The 27,412-nt window shown below is 36.7% G+C and overlaps 2 protein-coding genes across 2 annotated transcripts; one reads left to right on the top strand and one right to left on the bottom strand.

Annotated features, from left to right (window-relative positions):
* Positions 1-253: 253 nt before the first annotated feature.
* Positions 254-27,412, bottom strand: LOC100749300 (guanylate cyclase soluble subunit beta-1). The gene is made up of 14 exons (XM_003491249.4): positions 27,277-27,412; positions 26,944-27,017; positions 21,695-21,795; positions 20,549-20,667; positions 17,984-18,139; positions 17,288-17,441; positions 16,319-16,473; positions 14,469-14,597; positions 14,119-14,201; positions 10,594-10,764; positions 9,130-9,367; positions 7,648-7,788; positions 6,660-6,817; positions 254-460 (listed from the first exon to the last, which is right to left on the bottom strand). Exons 1-14 carry the CDS (start codon positions 27,277-27,279, stop codon positions 331-333), a joined length of 1,812 nt encoding a protein of 603 aa, XP_003491297.1. The 5' UTR covers positions 27,280-27,412; the 3' UTR covers positions 254-330.
* LOC105681053 lies at positions 932-3,518 on the top strand. The gene is made up of 3 exons (XM_012388238.3): positions 932-1,061; positions 2,124-3,087; positions 3,124-3,518. The coding sequence occupies exons 1-2, from the start codon at positions 932-934 to the stop codon at positions 3,026-3,028; spliced, it is 1,035 nt and encodes a 344-aa protein (XP_012243661.1). The 3' UTR covers positions 3,029-3,087; positions 3,124-3,518.

The following is a 27,412-nucleotide window of genomic DNA, read 5'->3' as shown; positions in this document are numbered from 1 at the left end:
ATCGTGACGGTCGCTGCGGTTTCTCTTCTGCAATTTCAAATCGATACATTGGCTTAACTTGATAATTCAAACTTATCTATTAAAAATGAAATCATCGAGGGACTTGGTTAAGCGTTGAATCTAACGGAAGTCATCCTAGAATTAAATATCGTACCGTACAAAGAAATTTTCTACAGTTTGTGTTTTGTGTGATAGTTGAAGAACGCTCGTTTATAGAGTATTAGAACCGTAAAAATCGTATTTTTCTATATAATGCGCTAAATGAATTGAGAGCTCGAGCTGAGTAGTAAAAATATTGCTACGATGGCGGTCGCCACAGCGATTGCAAATTTACGCAGGTAGCTCCCTTTCTCTGGACAGGAACCACACGTTCATGGGTTCCGACTTGCCCTTCATAGACACAGGCCCTCTGTACTCCAGCAAAAATTGGGGATCCTGATTCTCCGGCATGCACAGATATCTGTAATGATAATAAAATAGTTCGTCTTCAAAACAACATTAAAATATTCATCTTAGGCCTACATTTCTAAAGAAAGTATGTTGCGTATCACAATTTTGAGAAACGTCATCTAATCAATTATATAATCAAATTATAAACTCACTTGATATCAAAAATCTTTAATTACCAGAACCTAACGCTCACGCATAATTACGTACGCCCCCACACCGGCAAACAAAGTTGAAACCTTTATTCTACGAACCTACTCGTTGTCCCCTTCGTAGTTGAACAGGGGAAGCCCTTGGAATATACTTATTTAACGTCTAATCGAATTATCCCTCTCTCGTTTCCACGGTTGTTCCTTGTATCAGCCATTATTCAGAGGTGAACAATGGTCGTGATAGTTTGCTAGCACGTTTTAAACCGTTCTTGTTGACACGGGATCAGTGCGTGTCGTCCTTTAAGCTTTTCCATCGGGCATAGAAAGAAAATATGGAGGTACTGATCGACTGTTACTTCGACAAGCTGTTCGCTGAAATGGAACGCAGTTGCTTGGCCTCTCGATACAAACGTCGCGAGATGGTTGGCTATTTTTCAGATGTGATAAATAGCTGTTCGGCAGGTACATTCTGAACATTCTTCGTTGTTTTCAAAGCGGTCGAGACGAGTTAGAAAATCATAGGTCGTTTTAATAGGATTTCGACTGGCGATTTACCGTAATGCCTAACGGGGGTTTAAAAAGAATCGATTCAAATCGGTCGCGGAGCGTGTCAACGCACTTCGATGAACGTTTCCGATTCACTGATCGCAGGATTCGTCCAGCAATCTGCTAGAAATTATATTGTGTGACCATGAAAGTGGCTCGATCGAGGATACCGGAAAGAAAGTGGTCCTACGTAATGTTATATGCGGGAGAAACTTTTGCATCGTTCGCTTCCATATGATTTTACTTTCCTCGAAAAATTATGCAAACCGACCACTCGAAGCGACGCGAATGGAATTACTTATCCGTGAAAAGAGAGTTTCGCAAGTTGTGTTGTTCGATCATTCGCACGGTGAATTGGAAGAACCACGTATATCGGTTGGAGAAATACAGAGAATGAAATTTGGTTAATATAGAAATAGTAAGAACTATCTTTGATGAAAAGTACTATTAATTGTTGCGATATACTTATCTTAATTAGATATGAGTTTGAAGTATTTCATAGTATAGAAGAAAATTTTTAGAGGACTAAGTATATTTCTTGAAATATTGATCGTTCGTTGTCTTTATCTAGAGATTAATAGTTTAGAACATGTTATAAAAAGATCTTACATTTCTAAGGAAGTGAAACATTGCGCAGTCATCGTGAAATATTGTGAAACAATAACATTACTATTAAGTTCCTGCTTTCACCCCGATAACCGTCATACGTAACCATCCTCGTAGCAATCGTTAATTAATAGAAACAATGAACATAAATATCTTTCGAGCGACTCTCCGCTTACCTACCTAGATTCTATCATACACGAACCTAGCCTAGATCCCACTGAGCACAGCCTCCTGTTCAATACAGTATTCCCTCCCGCAATAAAAATCACGGTTCTCGATCCTCGATAACCAATGAACTACAGCATCTCTGATTAAAATTTTAACAAAACTTTCCTCGCCAGAAGAGAATCTAATTATTTTTCAAACTTGCAGCAGAAAACATAGATAAGCAAGACGTCTGCGAGAGGATAGTAATGTCTGCCCTTCGCTATCACAACATCGCAATGATGGAAAATGGCTATGTGTGCCTTCTCGGCAAGTTCCACAACGTGCTCTATGTGGCAGCGAAACTTTGTTTCGACTGGAACCTGAACAACAACGAGATCGTCTCCAGACTACTCAATGACATATTCTACTGCGAGAAAACGTTCGAGCGTATTTTGGTGGGGGCCATATTCGGTACACGAGTGACTCACTTCCTGTCCGGTTGGAAAAGCGACTTCGAGGATCGCGAAGAGAATCTTCGAGCTCTAATGTATTTCTTGCATCACGCTACAGTCGGAAGACTCGAGTATCGTTGCGCGTCTTCGCCCGATAAACGACGATTCATTGACGTTCCTATGGAGTCTTATGGGCAGGCGTTGCCCTTGAGAGTGGCCATTCAACACGGCTCTCCGGATATTCTTTTGATCATGCTCCGTTACGGGGCCTCGGTCGAGTCTGACAAATTGGCTCCCTCTCCGCTCGAGATGCTCTTGAACAAGCTGAGCGAGTACGACGCTCAACCTGGCCAAGATCAGATTGTGTTCCCAGAACACTTGCTACTTTGCTTGAAACTCGTGCTGAGAACCGTGACGACTGCCTTCGTGAAGACGCCTGGACACATAGCCGAGCAGAGCGGCATTTTCAGCGTTTCCATTTACGAACAGTACCCAACTCTGGTCGAGCAGAAGTTGGTGCCGCCGGAGAGAAGTGGCATGAGTCCGCCGGAACTGAGGCATCTTTGTCGTTGTCGCATCCGAGAGACTTTGTTCGAGAACTGGGCGTTGCCGCATGGGATTCAGAAGCTTCAAATCCCGGAGTCGTTGAGGAATTACTTGGACCTTCTCGGTGATTGAGGATACTGTGCAGAGGTGGTTACCCCTCATGGCTGAATGGGCTTAGACTTTAATCATTGGATTTCCGAATCTTTCGAAAGAAGATCTCGTATTTCGGAAGATAGGCTTTTTGGAAATTGATCTGTTTCGTGCGAAAATGGATTTAGTAAGTTTCAATGAATTTTCGAACTCTTACGATCGGTGCCTTATAATATGCGTATAATGATTGTTTTTTTAACTTCAGCTTTTCAAGTTACTCAAAGTGTATTTGAACCTTTCCGAATTATCCGTGTACGTGCTGTATGTGTTGTGTGTGTTGCATAGATATAAGTTAGGACATTTTTAGTTACGTATAAAGTGACCTTAAGATATTTGAAAATCCAAATATTACGTGTATTCTACGCGATAATGTGTTTGTCTGAAATAAAATAAAATTTATCAAATATAGTTTAAGGTATCAAAGTTTAAATTTCATGTGTACAAATTACAGAACTCGTAATATTTTCCTTCGTGCATTTTTCTCTTTTCCTTCTATTTTGTAAATATAATATTTTCCGTCTACTCATATTCTCTGGTCACCTTGAAAAGAAAGATACAAGAAATAAACGCATTTACAGAACAAAATGGGTCACTCGATACACAATTGTGAGACTCGCAGTTAGACAGTTTCTGTGAACGCGTCTGAAGTTGTTCGAGCAGGATGAAATCGAACTGGTACACGATCTAACAGAAGTGTGTTTCGAAGAGTTTGATTCGTAAAATGCATACGTTGCCTGTTCGCTAAAATGCTTTAAACCTGTTCGTAACTTTCGATGCAATTTCTTTCAAACGGTGCCTGGACCGTTGTATACCTATATCGAACTTCCTGATCGAACTGCCGTCATATAATAACAGGTTGACCGTATAAATTTCGATTCTGGTAGATCGACTTTTCCATTTTATACGGGATATTTTACCTTAAACTCGCGATATGATAAAATACGTACACAACAGTGACATGGCGTTTCTCATTCAAACGATCAAACTCTATCAATATGGAAGAGAAAAGTGTGACAGATATATAACGTACAAAATGCTTTCACTGAGCATGATTCAAGGTTTAGAAAAACGATATTCTATACATTTTTTATTTATTAGTGGCCAATATTTTTATTTCAGTGTAAACTTGGTTTGAGAAATAAAATTTAGTACCTTACGAATTTTTTGGAACTGCGCGGTATTAACTACTTAACGATTTTAAGTTTTCGGTTATTGGAAAAGTTTGTAACGCTTCTTACAAACGATATTAAGATAGTTAAGATAAATACTTGGCTCAAGTGGAAGGAAATTATTTATCACGAACTTCTGCCAAATAATAAAATGCTGACTTTGAAAAAGTACTGTTCTAACTTAGACGTTTAATGCGGCAATTAAGGAGAAAAGTCTAGGATCAGCCGATAAAAAGCATGTCATTCTTCAGCGACACGATATTTGCTTTCGCGGGTCGATGAAAAGTAGACATAAAAACTGGACAACTAAGAATGTTCAATCTGATCTCTGCTTTGTTCATTGAATATCGCATAGTCGCACCATAATTTATTCCTGTTTTTTCTAAAACTTTCTTCAATGGCAATAAATCTGCTTGCAAAGATTATATCGAAGAAAATGCGATAAGTTTTTTGGAATAACAACGATAAAGAAATATTTATTAAAGAATAGTGGAACACAACGAGTGAAATTCAAAACGTTAAATTCCAACGATTCCAAGTAAACGGATCGAAGCAATTTCAATGTCGATTGAAGCAAGGTTTTCACTCAGATGTGATAGACAGAACAGTCGTGGCAGGTTAAGGGAAAGTTAGGTTCAATAGGTCTACGATAATTATACATGATAATATCCTGAGGTTAATGAATGCAAAGAATAAGAGAAATTATATACCAACTACGATCACTCGAGACATCGTTCGTTTTCATAAAATGTTTTCCCCTTTTTGCGAAACGCTTGGCACGAAAGAAAACTCAATTTATAAATTCCGCACTTTGATGCAACCACAAATATGTACGCTATGTTGCGACTGAAAGTTGAGTTTGCCAGTGGATTACATTTTTCGTAAAACTCTTACCTATTGTTGGTATTGCGCCATCAGAGTTTACGATCATTATGAAATATTGCGACGAAGTCGAGTGCACTGTGTTAACCAAAATAGATTAAAGCGTTTTAACGAAGAACAAACTAGGAATAAATTATCTCTGTGTAAATTTCGGTGCAAGAGTGACAAAATTGTTGCTGTATAATTTATACGAATCGCTGTTTTCATGACGTTAACGTGTCCATCAAGTATGGTTAATGTCTCGGCGAACAGCAGTGATATTGAAATTTAAAATACCCTGGAGATCAGTTGACAGATATGTAACTGTTTCAACTGGCGTTTTGCATTAAATTTTATCCCTCTGCGTCCAATGTATTTCCCACGGGGATGATAGCTCAACAGCCCTCCTAGATTTTCCCGAATTCGTATAATTGAATTACCTTCTCCCTAAACAATTCGTTTGAGCATAATGTTGCTGGACACGGTTAACTATCGTTTACCAACTATTCGAGTTTCAATAATTCAAGATAATGTAAGAGAGTATCCTACAAAAGTTCCAAAGTTTTTATCGTAACATATTCTATGAAGCTGTGATATAAGTATTTAGCTAAAGGTGCTATAATGCACTGTATAATGTTTGAGTTGTTACCACAACACGAACTAAAGCACCAGCAACAAAGTGATTAACTTCCAAAGCAATTTTAGTATAATGTGCGAAGTTACTGTTTACGTATTTGATAAATGCACAAATTGGCGTCTCATGGTGGTGATATATTGTTAATAATAGACATAGTTCGAAAGGCACACAACAATTCACTATTGTTCGTTTGAGGAAACATATTAATTTGAGCATTCATTAATATAAATAACAAGTTTAAACATTATCGTAATATCGCTTCGAGGGATTGTTCCAGGTCAATTCAATACATTTGAATATTTTCTACAAGATGATACAGCAAACACTATATAGTTACTTTCATAAAAAACAGAACAATGATCATACAAAATTCGAAAAAAGATGACTATCTTATGACATATAATAAGATGACTATAAAGAAATTTCTTTTTCACGATATCTCTTTTGTAAAATCATTTGAATTCGATCTCAAACATTGTCTATATTATTGGAGATAAAAGAGATATTTTAATTATTGATTACAACGGAAAACCTCATATAAATTTTCAATCAGATATGTTCCATATTCTGTGAAATTGCAAAACCTTTTAATCAAATTACGAATAACTGCAGTTCTACTATTTCAAACGCGTTGCGATTGAAAATATTTCGTCATCGCTTTAATCTGTAAAGAGCAACTCTGAAACAAACAAAATTGCTAGTACTTTGCAAATTACTCTAACAAGCCCCTTAACTTTCCTTCCTTCTTTAATAAAAGGCCGAATTCCCAAGCGAAATCCCAACGGTAAAAGCTTCAAAAATAAACCGCTTACGATTCGAAAGGAAACATTCCGGTTGCGCGTTTCACGAATTCGGCCAAATTCAGCACCGACTTTTTCCAATGCCAGCAAGCCTCGAAAATAGTCTGTAATTACCATAAATCCGTAAATTTAATATGACTTCGTACCTGTATGCGTCCTCGGAGACGTTTATTTTACCCGGTTCCCCGGTGGTCTCAGTTCGACTGGTGAGGTTCACCGTATTTCCAAACAGGCAGTAACGAGGCATACGGTGTCCAATTACCCCGGTCACAACCTCTCCGCTGTGGATGCCGATGGTGATTTTCTGCAAAACATTTCGCACGTTTATTAAACGGGTCTTCTTTATATACAACGATGTGAATTCGCATCACGTCGACAACGTAAACGTTACCGGCGGAAGCTTTCGCGTAGGAACAGGAAGAGCACATTCAGGAAGGAGAACAAGAGTCTTTCTACGGATAATCGAATGCAAGAGATCTCTCGCGTACCTGTCTCCGTACTGCGCTCCACGAAACGCAATTGAAAAGTCAAGTTGGGGAACGTTTAACTCGTTTAGAAGTATTTTCTGTTATTTCGTTGTTTTGCTGACAGGAATAAATACATTAGCCAAGTACTTGGAGACAAAGTGAATTCCGATTGATAATTCTGCGATGCGTTTACCATGAGGAATTTGAATTTAAAAAATGGAAAGAATTATTTGAAAAATTGAAACATCAATTGTAGCGGGAATTGATCAAATTCCAAACATATTGCCTGTAAATTAATGAAAAAGTGTTCGAGCGAAAAAGTTACAATAGAGAGTTCATAGATCGGATAAATTTCAAATTCATTACGCGTTAACTAAGAATTAAAGTTTTTAAGTTCAAAAACTCGCGTTTAATAATATAATTTCATCATTCAGAATTATTCCCGAATTATTATACGAAACGATATTTACGAGCTATTGGAGAAAGAAAATTAATCATTGGATTTTCGAATTCAGAAATATTTTGGTGATATCGTTGGTGGTAAAGTGGTAACAGAGAGATGATAAATGTTTCCCCGAGGATCGATGTTATCATTCGAAGAGGTCCTACCCGCAAACATAAAAATTGAAGGCCGCAAAACGAACGCATAAAAAAATATGGGGCTTACCACAGGCTCGCCATCGATCTGCACTTCGTCCGCGGCTAGATCCATCATATCCAATGCGAGACGAGCGATGCACCGTGCATGGCAACGACATGGTTCCGGTAATCCGCTCACGGCCATGTATTTGTCACCAACAGTTTCGACCTAGTCCGACCAAAGTGGATCAGTGCTAACAAGCCTTCTCGTAAATTCAAATATATTCGTTGTCAGCTGTATAATGGTTATACGCGAATCCTCGTTTTAGCTTTCTAACGATATTCTCGTCGAAAGTAAAATCGATAACAATGTGTATTTCCTTTCGAAAAGCGAAGAAGAAGATATATATTGATGGCCGTATTTTGTTTTAGGTGGAGTTACAGATACTTATAATTATTTATAATTAATTAAAAGTGCATTGAAATTATGTAATAATAAATAAACTTAAAAAGTATTTAGAAAATATTGTTACGATGATCCGTAGTTAATAATCGTTCTTTTAACCGCGTTATGTTTCTTTAAATTTGCTACTATAATTGTAAGTATAAACGTTGCAATATAGGGAACTATTTTGAAAGGGAATTCGGAGCTGGTTTCATAAAAGAAAGAAAAAAGGGAGATTATATCTAGTACTTATTCTACGTATAAAGCATCATCTGCATATTACAATGGACTTCGTACAAGTTGCAAACCCGACTATGGCACTTCACATGAAAGGAAGTCCTAGGGGACAAAAAAGTTTCTCCTAGTCGGTATTATTATTTAAAATAGCCAGTATTCCTAACGGCTGTCGTTCATGTTTCCTACGGAGTTGCTCACAACCATCCATTAATGCATTTTAAACGGCACGGGTTACGAGAAAACTTTCTTTCCAACGCGAAAGTACCTTTCAAAAATATATGTTGCGACGCCATGAACGCTTTATGTTACACCATGCAGGCGCACTTTCCATATTACTACCATTCGCGATCTAAGTTACGTTCCAAGTTCCATTCCGATGGAACTACAAACGTTCAATATTTTTTTCATTTGCATTTGAACCCTTTAATTATTCTTCAAGCGTATCAGTCACTTTCGAATTTTCAAATTATACATTATCTTGCGTAATCGAATATACATCCTGTTGCAATCTTCTCTGTTATTCCTTATAACACATTCAATGTTTTTTTATCCGACTTAATTTAACTTAACTTCATTTGTTTAGTGTTAAATATTAAAATATTTTATAATAATAATATAATAAATATTCAAATATCTAGTAAATATTCTACAATAAATATCTCGATATTTTAATATCTAAATGAATTACCAATTGCGTGAATATCGGATAGAATATAAAGTCATTTCAAGTCTATTTTATCAAATACATCTTGCAATGTAAAATTTCCTAAATCGTTGAAAATACAAAAAAACACACTAAAAAGTACTACTTTTACTTAGCCTCAGTACGGAATTATCCAGAAAACCTAGTTCGACTCGACACAGATTCTCAACGAAGTAAACGCTTACCTTGTACACATTTGGGTTCTTCTTCGGATCGGTGAGCACATCGAACGCTGTGTACAGCTGATTGAGCATGTTGACGATTTTCATCGCACCACTGGAGTCCGTGTGAGCGGCGCAGTAAGCTCCGAAACCAACGATCCCGGAGAACAATAAGGTCACGCAGTCATACTTCTTCGCAGGAACCGGCCTCGAGTGCCTCAGCTCGTTCGCCACGGAAATGGGCAGCACAGAGTACAACAACCTACGGACACGTACAACTTTTAATGCAGCTCCCTTCAACCACAACCCACCGTGCCACGAATTGCTAATTCCGTTGGCATCTTCTAAATCGTGAAAATAAATCGAACAAGCCTCCGCATTTTCCTCCCTTTTTTATAATAAGATGGAAGTTATTTTTACGAAGTTTTGATTCCGATCTCGCTATGTGTCAAACGAGATTAAATTAGCTTAAAAATGCGAAAGTCAAAGGAAAATGTAAAGATTGTTATTTTACTTAATTGAAATTTTGATGAATCTTTCATGCTGAATTAATGTATTGGAAGCCATTGTCTGCGACAATATTTGCTGGAATTGATGTTTCTGTATCTCTGGAATAAATTAGAGTAATATAATTTATTTGCTATGTAAAATCAACATTTTATATCTCGCGCTTAACAGTTGTTTATTAATATTAAATGGAAAGAATGCTACACATAAATTTATAAACTGCCAAAAATTGTTGAAATTTCTTTTTTATATCACCCGAAAGGCAATTTTTCTGACGGTTTAAACATTTTTTATCCAATTACATAGCAAATTTATCCCATCCCGATACAAAAAATTCTTTGTACGATACGACCTACTTTCATGTATGCAATGCATACGAGGGCAACAGGTGGAAAATGTAGCTGTAATTCTCATAAAAAATAAATATTAATATCTTTTATGAAAGTATTTATAACATTTTTTAATATGTCCTTTCTGACTGGAACGCAAATATACTCAATATCGAACGTATTACTACAATGACGATGAAAATATATCCTGCGTCATACCGAATATAAAGTCTTCTCTACATGTGTTTATAAATACACTGCTAAAATATTTAATCTCTTTATTGAAACAAGTCTATTTCGATTAAAACATCTAAACGTGTTCAGTGCAATCAAAATTGAAATAAATTTAATCATTCTTTAAATTCATCGTGCACACCATCCAAACTAAATTTATTTCAAGACGCTTCGTTGTCACGATCATGTCGTTGACGTTTTACAACGACGTAATAGACGTAGTTTAAAAAATACCTCCCGATGAAGGTGAGAAAAAAATCACGATCCAATTTCCGGTAGGAGAGAGTATTCTGTCAAGAAAGAAACTGTAACGACGCTGGAGAGAAGTCGATTCCGGCAGAATTGCGTCAGGATAAATGGCAAACGAGACCAATGGGGATTTCCTTAATCAGAAAATTACGCGGACGGAAATCCTTACCTGTCGGTTTTCTGCTTCTCGCCGTCGAGCTCACGATACGTCTGTTGCAATTTATCGGTAAGCAATTCCAAGTTTCTCGTTAATTTGTAATCAGCCTCGAATTGCTCTGACATCAGCACGAGATCTCTGGTGGCGTCGTGAAGGGGGATGTCGCTCAGATACAAACCTCGCCTGACAATCAAAAATACATGAACGTAAACAATAGAACATTCGATCACATTAACGTACATATTTGTAAGGAGAAACGAGTGTTGAAACGAGGTATGTGACGATGATTACAAGATTGCAAAGTAATTTCAACTTTTCTAAATTTTCGAACGACGGTGAGTTATACAAGTACAAGCAGTACAAGAGGAAACGGGGTGATTCTACGCGAAAAAAGAAGTCGAAAATATAGAATAAAAAAATTGTTTTTTTTTTAATTTTTTTAAAAATCTACACTGAGATTTTATTTTTATAAGTTATAACGAGACGTGATAAGTGCACGCGTACCGAGCGAAAATTCAAAGTCGATTTTATCGAAAACAAAGCCTCAAACGAAAAATTTTTATTCTATATTTTCGACTTCTTTTTTCGCGTAGAATCACCCTCTTTCCGCTTGTACCACCAGTTACCAATGACCCTGTATATAACTCTTCGATCCAATGCTGTTCAACTATGTTTACAATCTATTGTTCATTCAAGGATAACAAGAAGTCTCAAACATCTCGATGCAAATGGAGATACCTCGAAACTTTAATAATTTAAAAAGTAATAACCGATACGACAATAAACGATGCATTATTCCGTATACGTCACGTAAAACGATATTTATGACTTTCCATGGAAACCGCGGCTTCAAATCCGCTGCAATTTATCTCCGACACTTCTAATCGTTCTCATTTGAGATTCAGCATTCAATCATATCCGATGTATAATTCATCTCTCTGCTCTCGCTTGCTGACGGTAAAGACTACCCAATGACGCGGCGCAAAAATGCACCCTTGAGGTTCGTTAAAATGGAGGACCATCCTTACTCACGACACTCAAACAACTTCGTCATTTCTCTCAAAGAAAATTTATTCCCCTAGACGAACCGTAATTTTTTTCCATACTGAAACGAGGTAATCTATCCGGTGAGCGTAATTCTCGCCTAATCTAATGCTCCAAGAGTTATCGCTACTGGGTTCTCGTTACAAAAGGAAGTTAACGCGGTAAACAGGCAGAGTAATGGGCGACAACTCGATTAAGCTTTAAATTTATCTGCTAACTACCTTGACGCTTCTGCTCGACTAAATCCTAGTCAACTCAAACTATTGGAGGAATTATCTTGACGTTAATCGTCGAGAGATTCATGAGAATCGAGAGAACGGCGTGTATATAATTTCGCATGAAAATGATCTATATATCGTGTAAAAGTGTATTTTCACTGATGCGTCCTCAACAGTTCGTCGTTTATTTTTCATTTTTTCATTTGCATCCTGTTCATAAATATGTTCGCGAAACATAATCCTTCGAAGCATCTGAATCAAATAGAACAATTTTGAGAAAATATTTTGTAAAGTGGTCAGGAAACATCAGCGAACATTTTGCAAGCACTGTGTATGAACATGTTTTGCCGGTATGTTCGTGCCTTGACGTGTCAATTACGCGACTGAATTTTCTCCGTGAGACATTCGATTTCCGGAGAACTCGGTCAGAAAACAGATCGGAAGGGATCCGGGTCAGAATGTATGATAGAATGCGGATAAACGCGATGTTTCGTACATTTTTCCCTGTTACTGGAGCACAAAATAGAGGAAATGAGAAGCAAAAGTTGACATGGACGAAGAAGAGAATGGTCGACTGTAAGGGAGAAGGAAAATTACGAGAATAGCAAGGGCGAAGATTATTCGAACGAGGGCAATTCGGTAGAGGTTTGACGGAAATTTATGTTCGTAGTGGAGTACGGACAGACACTCGAATAGCTGTAATTATACATCGCTTCAGTATTTATTGAATGGCCAGTGTACCCGTTATTTTACTCGGAGACAAATATTTTCTGCGCAAAGACAGAGTAATGGGCTACGATGAATTAATAGGAAAGTCCACTAGACAGCCATCTAACACGTTGCGTCTATTTACGATAACGACCTAAATACCGTTGTGTCCGAAAGTTGTAAGATCGGCTGAGTTAAGCTTTGTATACGGATTTTGTGCTACTTGAAAGGAGATACTTCTATTGTCTTGTTCTTACTGTATAACAAGAGCTTCTTTGTACATACTCATATTTCTCCACGAGATTTTCTTTCGGTTCGATCCTGTACTTTATATCGACGTTGTATGCCAGTCCTCTACTGAGAAATTAAAGTACATACATAGTTTTGGCTAAATGAAAATTGGTTAATGGTTCGTAATCATCAAACCTTACGATGAGATATCTTTTACTGATTTTTATGGGATGAATATTCCAGACATTTTCTTATAAAGGACAAAGAAATAGTTGATCTAATTAATTAAAATCTTTGATAATCTAGCGTTTGTGAAAAGAGAAACTTGGACAAGGTACGGTCGTTTACGACAAGGCGAAACATCTTGATTGAGTTGTGACGAAGCAGATTTAGCATCTGATAATGAGGAAGTAGAGTATAAAGATGCTACGTTAACCAGGCTCTTTCCATTTTTGGAATGCTTCCTTTCTTCCTATTTTTCTCCTATTTTCTTCGAATGCTCATTTTTTTCCTTCCCTTAGTGTTTCTCTTTTTATTCCTCTTTTCTCCCATTCCTCTCTGCCTCTTTCACAACTTCCTTTTTCTTGCTTCGGAGAACAGTTACTTATATAATATTTATGATATATGATAGAATTTTAATACGCGATATAGCCATAAACGTCGAAACCGAAATGTCGGTTTCTGTGCACCGAAGTGGAAAATCGCTTTTCCAGCGGAAAATCACGTTGCATTTTTCTTGACAGCCATTTATTTCGTCGCTACTTACGCATGCAGACGTCGTAGTCATTTTTATAGAATTCAGAACGTTTGTCACCAAACCTAACAACGATGAATGCGTTCTCGTCCCGTTATTGATCATAGTCGTACGGCCGCGCTATTTGGTTTGATTGAAATTCAATTTAGGAACTATTCGATAATTGCGCCGCGGTATGGATCAACGTAAACGCACGAATAACGATATCAGTCGGCGTGATATAATTACCGTAACGATAGAGACGGCAAATTTTCGAATCATGGGATGTGAACGATCGTGCTCTTCGATTTCTAACAAATCGAGGTCGCGCTAACATGCTCAGGAGAAACGTGAGTCGTTAATCAACGCGACTTTGATACGTTAATCGGATGAAATCAAGTCCTGAATAGTGGTATTTTGACGTTTGAATTCGGAATTTGATTAAATTTGGATTAACCTTTGATCGCTTATCCAATTTATCTCGTCTAATTTCCTTGTTAATCGTAGTTTATGTGTTCATTTTCAACCAACCAGAATGTAATTTCTCTTCGTCATAGAGCGAATCAGTTTGAATTAATGATTATACTTCATGTAAATTCTTACCTGGTTAAGTCATCCAAGTTGATAACGCTAGGATAACAGAGAAAGGTGACGAGGTCTGACTCAGGTATGTACAACATTTGCCCCTGGAAAAGTAATAATCCTGCACGTGACAACGAAATATAGTTCATCTTCTTCCACTTACGATTTAAATATTATTTACTAATTATAAGGAATATAATGGTAAATATTATAAATATAAATATTCAATCATTCATAAGCATTGGTAATAAAGATTCTTTAAACCTCACTAAAAAAAAAATATATAATTTGATCGATTTTACTATATTATAAAAATCCTAGAACCAACAAATGATTTTAGACAATTCTAATATTCTAAAAAATATACTAACTTTCAAACGTAGGTACGAATATTCTTCGGAAGAATCCACTTGCATTACACCCTTTTTCGTTCGTAACACGTAAACCGTGTTGATGTGTGACAATATGTTCTCGAATGTTAACTCTAAATGTGGTCTCACCTAGGACAACAAAGCTAGGGATTTATTTCGCAACATCAAAGACATATAAAATACATTTAAGATTATACTGTGATCAGAAAACGTACATACATAGTTATTCTCAACCTTTATCGAATTGTACTTCCTGATACTTTATTGCAATCCGTAACAAGTCATAAATTCGTAAGTTAGTATGATATTACGTTTATCGTTGTGAACGTGTATAAATATGTATCTAGATCAACGACAAGAATTTTGATTAATTATCGATTGACTTTATTCCATACATCTATGCACGTGCAACGGGATTCTGTTTCGATTTCTGAAGGCAGCAGCGTCATGAAATATCAACGACGATCGAGGGCTAATAATGAATGGATAATGGATCACAGACGTGGATGTAGGTGCGAGCACGGATGCAAATGAAGTTAAACGGTACCGTTCCAATAGCTCGTGTCATGTCGCTTGAAACAAACCGTATTTGAAAGATATACGATTATGCGTGCATGAATCCATGCGAATTATCATTGGTGGCCAATGCGCGGCTCACAGTAACGCAATTTCGTGGTCCGTGCTAACTAATGTGCTGTTTCGGGAATAAAACATTTTTCGCTAATGCCTTGTGCATCGATCATTACAGAATTCCGATTGAATCGATATTTTGTACCGCGTTTTACAAACTATGAATAGCCCAAAGTAATTTTGAGAAAAATTGTATATGCTAATGATACGATGGAATTGAATAAATAAGTTTATATCACATCGTAAAAAACATACATCTGTAAAAGGATAAAAAATAATTTTGAATCTTTTTTTTTAATAACTACAACATTTTTCATATGAAGGCAATGATACTTATTTCAGAAGTTGTCTTTCGAATTATCTTTGATATCTTTGAGGTACATGTGTTTCCAGATTGAAGAAACAAACACAATTACGTCGATATTACATTGTGAATCGATTCTGTTATCTATCATTGACATAGTACCAAAAAGAGTAAAAAGAAGAGGAAGCTTACCTACAAATCTGATAGCCCAAGACGTGGATCTTTCTATTACGTCAGATTTCTTTTAGATCTATTACTCTAGATTAGTCTAGATAGAAGAAATTGTTATTGATCAATTGCAGAATCTGTAATGTCTGTCTTTCTTCGCGTGTTTTTATTAAATCGCGATTCTAGATAGTGCTTCACATGACACATTTCTTTTCTCGAGTTTATATCGCTCCTCCATGAATAACATCTAGATATTTATGAAATGAGATACGTAGACTATAAAGCAAGGTTCCGAAAAATAATTAATGGCTTTGTCATGGTTACAAGAGTCATATCGTTTGAAGTAAATAACATATTTTCAGACAAAATAAGTTCCAAATTTCCACAATGGCATTCTTTCTTTTTTTTAAATAAAATACTTTATAGTTAATAATTGACAGTAAGATAGTTATTGTTTGCCACTAAAATCAGCAGGATGATAGTGTTCATTAAACGCTGACAAAATGTTATAATAGATGTTCAACACGCTTCCCACCAGTATTCAAATATTTATGTATTATAGATTACACAGATTGTTAAACCAAAGTTAACGTCAACCTTGAAATTTGTGTTTATGGATGTTATCCTACAGGATGATTATAAACATCGCAGTTTATGCAAGATTTGCAAAATGTACGTGGCTGGAATAGCATGGATATCGATAGTACTTCATGCATCGTCCATATAAGTTATAATTGTGGGAACTTACAGTCAGAAGGATGTCGTTCAACTTGCAATTACCAGAGCACACTTGAGGGATAACTCGAGTTATAGTGCATCCAGTCTGAACTATGGTAAGGTCCCGGTTGAACATCAGATGGAATGGAAAAACTCGGCAAAAGGTCATAGGGCTCACTTTTGGTTCTACGGCATATATTTCATAACATTTTTAGTAAATCTGTCCTTATCACTTTCAGTGCTTTGCTGGTTTTAGAGATATCTAATCTTAATAAAAAAAGAGCACACAAAATATGCTAACATCTGCTTTATTCTCAATATTATCAGACATTAAATCAAGTATGTCTATATGGAATTGATCTTTTACTCTTCTAAAAAATTATTCTTTTCCAGATATATCATTGACTTTATGGAACAAGGACACAGCAAAAACTAGGATTAACATGCCTATAAATACTTTAGTAAAAGGTTGTAACATAAATACAAAAGGCAAAGTTAAATCCTGTACCCATGCTTTAGTATCAAAGAGTTTCATATACTAATCCACAGGAACTTGATACCATTGAATTTATTACAGACTAAACTTCGTTGTATGCAATATTGATTTTCTCGATTAATTTCATATTGCAAACTTCTCCTTTTAAAGCTCCGTCGTGTAAGCTCAAAAAAATTACCTGAGGGACCGAGAGATCTCCCTCGACTAACTTACTGTTGGAGGTAGCGTTCGTTAAGCTAATTTTTTACTTTTCATGCATAACGGGTTGGATAAAACCAAGAAGAAGAGTTTTATATTCTTATGACAACCTTTTAATAAAGCGTTTATGGACTTTGTATTACCTGACACTAGCAACATAACAAAATTCCTATTTAATCTTATTTTTAGACGTTTTAATTTCTGAAATATCCTTTGCTCGTAGCAAGATATATCTTTGTGATATATAAAGTAGAATGCCGTCTATTTTTATAAATAGAAGATTGACGTATCAAAAGCATTACTCACCGACAGATAAGGTTTCAAGTTCCGCGATCATGGGATTTGAAACGACCCCAGGACCGGACGTGTTCGTGATCAAAAACTGCACGTGGTCGCATTCGTTTTTCGTCTTCAATATCCGCATTTCTATATCCGTGCCGTGAAGCTTCTTCGCCACGGTCTAAGATCGATAAAATTTATAACCGATTTAATAACCGTTTGCTTTTATCTGAATGAATTTTAGGGTGGAAATTAAATATTACAGGTTGGTTAATTGACACAGTCGTTCTCTCTAAAATACGCGCAATTCAAAATTCAGGATCTTATGGCGGAAAATTAGATTTGGATAAATAGAGCACGAGATCTTCGTGCTGTGGAAGTTACTGCCACTCTCTTTTATTTCCCATCCTTTTCAATCTCTATAATTGCTGTTTGTGCTCGTATTTAATATCATTAAAGAAATAGGATATGGATCGAGATTTCTTTCATTAATTTTATTTCAATTTCGACACTTTCTACAGTCTTGCACGTTATACGCATTCTGTCCATTTTTGCACATCTGAATTTTCTATGAACTCATAAACATTCGCAGTCTACTTCGTAATTTAAAAAACGTCAAATTGCAAAAATGTAAGACCATAAATGAAGAACATTGCATTTTTAAGTATTAACAAACTTCGATGCTCAATTTTCACCCGATATATCTTTGAACGATAAAAATACCTTGACGATGCCAATCACAATGTGTTCCAAACCAGGTCGATCGGAGTAATAATGTAATATGAGCGCTCCATCCCCTGGTCTCTCGGTGCACCGAAAAGAGGGCGCCCTCATTCCCGGATACAAAGTGCCTAAATGATCGTGAAGGGCGTCCAAGTTCTGTAATTAAAGGTTACACGGCCCCCTGTCAATCTATCTGTACTCTAGCCATTATCGAACATCGCGTTCCGCCTAACTAAAACATTCCTATGTCCCTAATTTATTTTCGATTGCCACTTTGCGTTACAACCAGCCATGGTGATCAATGCACGCCATTTCATCGTGCAATACTCGTTATGCGTTTCCAATTCAATTTCTGCCATTAATTTCGATCGCGCCTATATTCGTGGAATCCAAGCGACGAGGAAATATAAGAAACGCGAAATTTTCCAAGTTCGTACAACGGAACGAGAACTAACTGTTCGTACGTGACGGTCTCGAGCCAAGAAATAACCGGAAATGGAACCTCGCGATGGAAAAACGATAATAATTCTGATCCGCGGTCACATTACTTACATTCCACTTGCTAATCGCGTCGCGCACATTCATCGTGAACGAAATTTCTTACGTAGCGCAAATGGGCTTATTCGAAATATAGTATGGTAAGAATCGCGACAGAATCATATGTAGGGCGGTTGTTAATTTTGATTCAACAAATATTACTATAAGCTTACCTCCGTGTGAAATTTGAATTTTGAAATCTCTTTTCATTATAGTAATCTAGCGAGGAATTTTGATACATTTCAACATTTGAGTTGGAAAAATTTTAATAAACGAATATATTTCATTATATAAATTTAAACCTTTTTAATTGTCGTAACACAAGAATTTAATGAATGAAACGAATAACCTAAGGAACTACATATCTGTGGTAATGACACAAATACGTCTATAGTTAAATACTACAATCGCAGAACTGTCTTGCAACAAGATTTCATTTCGAAACACGTTTGCTCTGAAGACAAGATATGCATACGATTATATTTAGAGTTTGTATCTTTCGCCGGTAACTACGTAATGTATGTCTTTCATAATTATACGAAAACAAAACCGTATGTTCAACGTGCCGGAGGTAGTGGTTTGGATGTGAATGACTAAACACCGCGGAGATATTAAACAGAATTCATGAATCTGTAATTAATTCAAACACCACAGCCGTGCGTAATATTTCCTCTCTGAATGAATAAATATTAAACATATAAATAATAACTATGCGTTTTCTTTCATACATTTTATACATTGACGTTATTCCAGTAATATCGCAAATTATGAAATAACCTAGATTCTATATTCTGTCAAATCTACGCTCGATGATCTTTCAGAATTCATTATTTAAGAGACAATGTTCTATGTAAAAAAAAAAAAAAATCAAAATAAAGAAGAAGAACTAATGAGGTATAATCTTTTATTTTTTTGTTTTTTTCGCTTTTACCCAAGGAATCCATTTCTATTCACAGCGTTGCTATCATTACTGCTCCGTTCCATATACTTAACCTCGCTGGATTCTATCTGGCATATTTCGAAGAGAAACATGCCAATGATTCAGTCGTTGGAACGCCGTAAAGAAATCACAATAATGCATCGGCTAGGCGCGACAAAAACATTTTACAGTGAGCGTCGCAATAATCCTGCGTTCGTATTCTAACCATGTGAACGGGTTTACGCGCTTTTTGTTTGATTACTCAGCCGTAGGTTGCCGCAATTGCTGGACTGGCGCGACGCATTTTTCCCGAACAAATCGTGCGTCGAGTTCCGAACAACGGGCATATACGTTGTAAACGCTACGTGCCTGATACAAGGATCGAAATTGTCGGATACGCGCATGAACAATAACGAGGACAGAAATAAACAAGAAGAGACGATGTTCTCTTGAATCAGCTATAGATAGCTATAGATCGTAGGAAATATGAAAATTGTATATCGATCTGATAACTTGTGAAAGAATACGGTTAATTTATTGGCTTAAAATATTTCTTTGCTATAGACAAGGTTCTGATCTCTATGCTTTTCCTAACATTCCAATACATTTCCTAACATTGCAATAAAATACCATAGATTAAGTGTTATTCACCATTAGATAATATTTTGTCTCTTTTATTTTTGAAATGATAACATCATGTAGATGTACTTTCTCATTTCGTTAACATACCTATTCGAGGCCTTGTATCGTTAAGTTAATCGTCTAGCCTAAATGATTCCATCTTTTTGAAACTTTTGAAAACGAAAGAATCGAAAGAAGAAGTTACGATGAACCTAGTTGAATCATACGCGAGTATTCGATAAGTTTCTCTTTGTCCCCACGTCTCTATCCAATTTTTTGCGCAATCCTATCGCATTGCGTAACAGAACATCTATGGCCTTCGTACATAACACTAAGGGGAATGACGATCTACCTACGTGTCATTTTTTCAGGAAACTTTCACCGCGATCCGCATGGAATCGCGAGAATCCCGGGCACGGTCTACCGGTGCAATCTTATTCCGCAGGAAAGTGAATGGCGGCAAACTAGCGTGTCGAAGCGCTATTTACCTGCAAAAAGTCCCTGGGCGTAGCCCCAAGCACCTGGAGAATCTTGTCGTAGCCGGAATCCTGGCAGAACTCGAAGAACATCCTGCCGAACAGCTCGAGGATTTCGTCCGCTGGAATGTCTGCAAGATTTCCCGTAATATCCTCGATACCATCGATGTTCCATGGAATTTGATTTTCCGAGTTTAACGCTGTTTAACGTATTAAACGGGAACCACCGATACCGACGTCGACGTCGTTCGGCCGTCGATCAAGGATAATATTACAATGTTCCAGAAACACCTTGCGCTACATATTCGAGCAGGAATGTCGATTTTCTTGTACAGAAAAGAGATTAGCTACGACTTCGATATCTCGCGACAAATTGCTCGTCGAGGGAGATTATAGAGGTGAAGGTTCCAAGGGATTGGTTCTTTCTTTTTTCTCGTTTCTGCCGAGGATTTATGGTTCAATGTGGGGAATGTAATACTATCGTTATCACTAGTATTTCGTTTTCAATTGAGAAGCGAAGTAAAATTTTTCATTGAAGTTTAAATTGATTAGAATAAGAATGTAATTTTGGATAAGAATGTATGTTCAACGAAGCGTATAATGATATTATAGTTGTGTTGCAAATAAAAAAAATAGTTTTACGCGATAAAAGGCGTTAAAGAAATATTTTGCTTTAATTTACTATTCAAGAATCATGTATCAAAGGAAACGTAATTATCCTTGTGAAAAGGATAATAAACGCGAATGTTAGAGTGATTCAAGAACCTTAATCAAGTTACACGTTGCACAAAAATTTAAATAACAGCGATAAGGTAAAAATGTTTGGAAATCCCTGAACATCTTGATAGCATTGAATATTGTTGAAAATTTAATTGAGGAAGCAGAAATATTGAAACCAAGGGATAAAAGCAATTATTTGAATGCGAGTCAAGAATCTTAATGGGATTAGACGCTAAAGAGATCTCTGTTAAAAAATCCAGTATCGTATGAGAGATTGTTATTAAATCAAGCTTTCGTGTTTCTTTTACATAATCGAATTATTTAACTTTCCTTAATGGTACCTTTTGTAACGATACTATGAAATTTTCATCCAGAATATGCTCTTTTAGCGACACAATAATGTAATTAAAGATTCACAATTCAAAGAAGAATACGTACTGAGCCGATTGACAGCTGCCGATATGATGTTATATGTAATTTCATCGTCGTATATCTGACGAACCAGAAACTGTCCTTCCATGTTAACCGCGGCATCTTTCCTGAGTGAACAAGATATAAATAAACATTAATCTTTATATCATAATTATATTATAATTACCACAACACTAATACGACTTTTAAGGATGCATGCATGATAACGGGTTGAAACTTATAGCGATGTATCCCATAACATCATCCCATAACATTGAAAGTTACATAATTAATTAACGTATCTATATCTGTATTATCTGCCTCGGTACGTTTTCAGGATTTAAGAAAATGTAACAGATTTTTTTGAAAACCGACAGTGTATTGACCTGCACCACAATGATTTTCATTGATATCTCTATAAACTTTTCTAAATTTCTAACTCTTATTATATTATTATAAATACTCTATTATATCAAATTGTTATAAAGATACACAGTAAAATGAAAACTTTCGTTCCATCGATAAATTTCCATGCAGAGATACTTTTCCTGCTACGTATATTAAAAACTTGGCAATGTAATGCAATACTAATTGCCAATTCCGAGCTAAAACACCGTAGCGACCTAGCATCGATTTTATTAAAGTTTCGAAAGGACGGCTAACACGTCGTTTTATTTTCTATCGACGGAGGATAGAAATCTGGGAAAATTGAAAGTGTCGTTGTATAATCTGGCAAAGGTTCGTTTCTTTCTTTTTCACGTCGTGTCGCATCATGATGGTTCGCCTTGGCGGTAGACGATGTAAGAGGAAATTAATTAGTTTCGCGTATCGGATAAAGTAAATACTTCTTAGCAGCTAAAAGCCAAGCATTTTAACAGGTTACCAGATGCTCGGTTTCCATTAAATTTACAAAGTGCAGTCTAAAGGCACTTCACCGTTTGACATGGATATGAGCTGTCACTCCAAGCTCGCCGCAGCATTTTCGCATAACTTCCCGAAGGCTCTTAGCGATCGACAAAAGACCATAATACAATCTTAAATGAACCGCAAAAATAATATTGGCGTTTCCATTCACCAAGATTATTTCGCTTTGACGCCTGTGGAGTGTACTATAACAGGCTTGAGGACTTTAAGGTGTTTAGATATACATAAAGTTAAAATCTTTGAAGGGTATTTTATGTGTATTTATAATAAATTTTCAGGTCATAAACAATTGGAAATATCAAGTAATATCTTATTGCCTCAGATTATTATATAAGGGAAAATAAAATATTTGGTAATTACGGATAATCTAAATATATTTAAAAAATGAACAACATACTGTATGTTTTTAAATAGATATAATAAATTTGATATATTCTACATCTAATTATCATTCATTTATTTTAATATAGTAATATTTTGTGACAATAAAAGACATACAAACATATATGGAATATAGGAACAAAAAAAGGATATTACAATATCTGTAGAGATCATCTTTCAGATTTAATTTAATCCTCTACAAAGCGCAAGAGAATCTTTGTTTCAAATCCACGTTCAAATATATTACATTAATTACAAAATGGGTTTTAACGATCGCGACTAGCACAGGATTACTTTACAGCTTCTACCCACAGCTGCAACCGAATTACAATGTCAATAATTATGTCAAAAAGAGATAAAAAATAACTTTCAAAGACCTGTGTATCTTTTCGTAGCAAAGAATCTTTCCAACTCTCACCGAATGCATTCTTTGATGTCATTGATAATTGCACCCACGCCTGTGTATGGATTTACGAAAATAGGACACTCCGCAAGCGACAAGCACCGTCATATTTTCTACGCGAAGCGAGCTGCGTCAGTAAGATCTCGGAAATTACATCACGCAGTTTACAAACACGGCGATGACGATGGGATGTGATTTAGGACGGTTAAAGTGACCCTTTTTCCCGGATCTTTCAAGAGTCATTGTGGTATCTTACACCGAGGGTAACCCACATTTTCGTACCTCCCACTCATATATTTCCAACAAACAACATTGCTCTCCTGGGACTTTGTCACAACCACTTCTTTCATTTAAGAGAAAAGCTAGTATTGATTCTACCCGCATTACCTACATCGTATGATTTGTATCAAAATCACTGATGTCACATCGAAATAAGAAGTGTGTGTTATCATCTTAAAGTACTATACATATATTTATATTTACCAAAATTAATTTCTCTATCTTTAATCCTCCATTAGCTTTAATTTATCGAGATTGCATTTAACGATATCTTTGGTTGTGTTAATGTACAACGTGCATTCATTACGTGATCAATAACGCATGACTATTATAACAATGTATTAATATTGTTAAATTCGTTGTTGTGTATGTTGTTAAATAACAAAGACAATATTATTTTTCCAATCAGCTGGAATTAACCAAGAACAGATAAGTTATTAAACACACTTATTTAAACATCTACTTAAATGAGTTTTATTCACTTATCGTCATCCTCGATTATAAATACCGATAAAATGAAATAAATTCGAAATGAGATTTTAAACAAAAATACACGAAAGCAACGAATGTTAACAAACAAGTCACACATACCAATTTCCGCTAATAATAATTATCCTGGCAACAGCTTATGTCTCACTAATAAACAGGTTCATTTCCATGAAAGCACAGGAAATCAGACTTTCATAAAACGTTGCATAATCAACCAATAATCTTGGCCGAACCGGCTCTACAATAAATTCTTGTACATTAAGTCGCCAGCCAGTTTCAATTAAATCTCAGCGAATCGCGAAACGCATAGTTGACCGACCGTGCCGCATTGGCCGAGCAATAACTCTTCATGTATTCAAAAAAACGCAAACCGTGAAGCAACACGAGTATTACGCAGTCAAGGCCATACGAAATTTTTAATTTTGCTAGATTAACTTAAATGGTTCTCAGGAGTTTAAAGACGAGAGCAAATAACAATAAATTTTACAATAGAGATATTGGAATTTTGTTATAAGTCGCTATGATAATTAATATTAAATTTTCGATCTTGCATTCACGAATATTCACTATTTAGAACTCTTACAAAACTTCTTAATATCGTAAATAAGTATCTTCGAAGTTAGATCGTTGAAAAGTAACATTTAAAGGATTTCTGAACTGTAGAAAATTGTTTCTTGTAAATCTAAAATATTGAAAGAGATATATGAAATATCATGTAGAAATTATTTAAACATGAAGTTGCTGCACGAAGTTTTATCCGAAGAAACGACATGTCACGTGTACCAACGTAATAACTACGTGAACTTGTTGAAACTTCGAAAGACGCGCGGTCCACGTTGTCACCTTTGAAGACCGCAAAAGAAGGTTACATTTCCGGAACGCTTGGGAATTTCGCGCGTGACTTTATCGAGTCACGTTCGCATATTCGCGCATAAACCCGTCTTAGCATCCTCTTGCTCTCTTTCGGTCTTTCCTTACTTTTCTCACCACATAAATTTCGCCAGGCAACCCGCAGGAACGTTCTTTTACGAGAAGATAAAAAAGGGGGCCTGGTAAGAAGACCAGTTTTTCGTTTAAGAATACGATCAGGAAAAGGAATTCCACCGCTACGAACGTAAAAAGTTTTCCTCGACGTGAATTACACGATTCTTTTTATATTCTAACACGGTCGACAAACTTTCGGCAAGCCGTAGTTGTTGGTTTAAAAGAAAGGAGCGTCGTTTAATCCTGGTAAATAAGTAGGCGCATCAAACGATTCCCAGGGGACCGTTTGATCGGTAAATAGCGAAACATTCATACGGTGTGCCCGATCAAGCATTTAAGGATTCGCCTGTGGTCCGCGGCGACCGCTCGGTAAACAGCAAAACGCGTGCCAATATTTCGTGGGCTGTATCGTTGAATCAATAGACCCTGAGCATCGGGTAAACAAAAGTTTATTACACGAACTTGTTGATCCAATGAAAAGGATGGAAGAAGTCACCGAGGCTCGACGTCCTTTTCTGTTTCACAGTTAGACGAACTGAATATATGAATGTGTCCATACGTGTGCGTTTTGTACTATATTTCGCTTTTTACGGGAGAGGGTGGAATTCTTTAGGGTATAATATATGAGAGCTTAGTTTTAGAGGTGGGGTTTATTCTGAGAGTGAATAGGGTGTTTAAGGGCAATAAAAGAAGTTTATGTAAGTACAGGTGCGAATGTAGCTTGTGGGTGTGATTGATACACTGGAAGAGTAAAAATGGTGGCGTTGAGTGCATTTGAATGGACGAAAGAGAGATGGGGTAGAATGTAGGGTGACATTCGAGTGTTCTTAATGGCGGTTAGAGCGTGGCGATGGTACAATATGTCAAAGAATAGCAAAATCGTTTGTGGGTGGAACAAAAGTGCTAGTAGCTGTATAAATATATCGGATTTCATGGTTTTAGACCCTGCTTTTGTGTTCGGTCAGCTTCAGTTTCTTTATGTTCGTGACAGGTATTCGAAAAGTCCATTGTGTATTTAAACGCAAATTCACAAACGATTATATTAATTTGAGATACAAAACGTGTACTTTTCCGTATATAATATGTATAAATATGCGATGCAATATTTATAAGGATATCAATAAAGAGATGCAGAAAGTATTTAATATTTCAAAATACAAGCATCAATTTTCATATATTCAAGCAAAACATAAGGAATAAAAGTGTGGTTCATTATATTCGCGTCTCCATGAGAAATTCAAGGAAAAGATGAGAAAGAATGACGTTCAAACCGCCACAAAGAAATTTATCGACGAAATTCATTTTCGTCGCGTTTATTCTTCAAGTCGAATTGGAAGTTCAATCATTTCACCGATTTGTATGGAATCACATTGGCCAGAAGATTCAATATAAATTCCGGCTAGTACTGCAATGGGCGAGGAAAAAGAAATATCTTCTTGAGGCAGCGAATTTCCAATTAAAGAATGCGAGGGATTCGGGTCACGGATGCACCGAACCCCGCTACAGATACGTCTATATACATCGGAACGCTAGAGCAAAATAAAGCTGGGCAAGCATGGAGTCCATACCACGTGGCCTGGCAAAGCGTCTTCTCGCTATCAACTTGTAGCCTTCTCGACAGATGTCGACTAGCATCCGTGAAATCGAACGGACAACACCGCGAATATTTAAGATTGTGCACGAATAGGAAGAAAAATGTGAACGATGGATCATGCAAGCACGGTGTACACAGCAAATGAGACACCAAAGACAGCGATAGAGGGACGAAGAGAAAGAAAGAGAATGAGAGCGAGTCGGGCGCCCACGTTTTACCTACTTTATCGCCTCCCACGTCTCGCTGTCAAAGGTCTTCACAACCAGCAGCTCGAGGGCGTAATTCACAAATCCGTACTGCACATAAGACAGAAAGAAGAAGAACCGATAGTTTAGCGCGTGATCGTGTGAACGAACATTGGTAAACGTCAACTATTAACATGACTGTGTATGATTTACGAGCGAACGGATCGGTTTAGTCACTGGTACACGCGATTATAATTGACATCCATCGACTGTCAACATGTCCTATCGGTCGTCTGCCAGTCACAGTCCGTTCAGCCGTCGATTTTCCGTCCCAGATAGTCTTTCCGGTTTCTCTTTTACCGCAACGTACCATGATGATCAGAGAGAAACGGTCTAGTTAAGGCTTTTCCACGTATCATTCCATTCTAATTGCCATGGGAGCCATGTTTACCTCGTGCACACGAGCCGCGTACTGGAAAGTCGGCCTGCTGTTCGTCGGAGACGAT

The sequence above is a fragment of the Bombus impatiens genome, unplaced genomic scaffold (genome assembly GCF_000188095.3).
Source record: "Bombus impatiens unplaced genomic scaffold, BIMP_2.2 scf_0543, whole genome shotgun sequence".
In the NCBI taxonomy this organism is placed as follows: domain Eukaryota; kingdom Metazoa; phylum Arthropoda; class Insecta; order Hymenoptera; family Apidae; genus Bombus; species Bombus impatiens.
This window is presented reverse-complemented; position numbering and strand designations above follow the sequence as displayed.